The following is a 448-nucleotide window of genomic DNA, read 5'->3' as shown; positions in this document are numbered from 1 at the left end:
CACGTAATTTTTTTTTCTCCTCTCAGCCGTGCTTCGTTCCCGGCGCTGGACAAATCCAAGATGGCGTCTGCTGTCAACAAACCCACCCTCAAGCCGGAGGTCTAGATTAAACCACGCCCCGCCCTTATCCTGCTGCCACGCCCCCTGTCCTGATGCCACGCCCCCTGTCCTGATGCCACGCCCCCTGTCCTGCTGCCACGCCCCCTGTCCTGATGCCACGCCCGCCGTCCTGATGCCACGCCCCCTGTCCTGCTGCCACGCCCCCCCCCTCTCCGTCCTCCTGCCACGCCCTTGAAGCATCGAGAGGAATATGCGGTTATTCCCGTTAATCTAGTGACCTGCGTTTCTTTACATCTTATTTTCTTTGCGTTTCCATTTATCAGGTTTGTTTTGATTCTCTTTCTCCGACATTTGCGAGGTGAGAATTGCGTGTGAAGAGAGAACGTGA

The 448-nt window shown here is 56.2% G+C and overlaps 1 protein-coding gene across 1 annotated transcript in view; it reads left to right on the top strand.

The window, feature by feature from the left end:
- LOC119586523 (vegetative cell wall protein gp1-like) overlaps window positions 1-448 on the top strand; it is a gene marked incomplete at its 5' end in the record, with an annotated part of 2199 nt that extends 1751 nt beyond the window's left edge. Inside the window, 1 exon segment of the mRNA XM_037935276.1 lies at window positions 27-448. Within this exon segment, the coding sequence (XP_037791204.1) occupies window positions 27-110 (84 nt within the window). The 3' untranslated portion in view covers window positions 111-448.

This window comes from Penaeus monodon, chromosome 21, assembly GCF_015228065.2.
Source record: "Penaeus monodon isolate SGIC_2016 chromosome 21, NSTDA_Pmon_1, whole genome shotgun sequence".
Classification (NCBI taxonomy): Eukaryota; Metazoa; Arthropoda; class Malacostraca; order Decapoda; family Penaeidae; genus Penaeus; species Penaeus monodon.
Note: the sequence above shows the minus strand (reverse complement) of the source record. Positions and strands in the feature narration are given on the sequence as shown.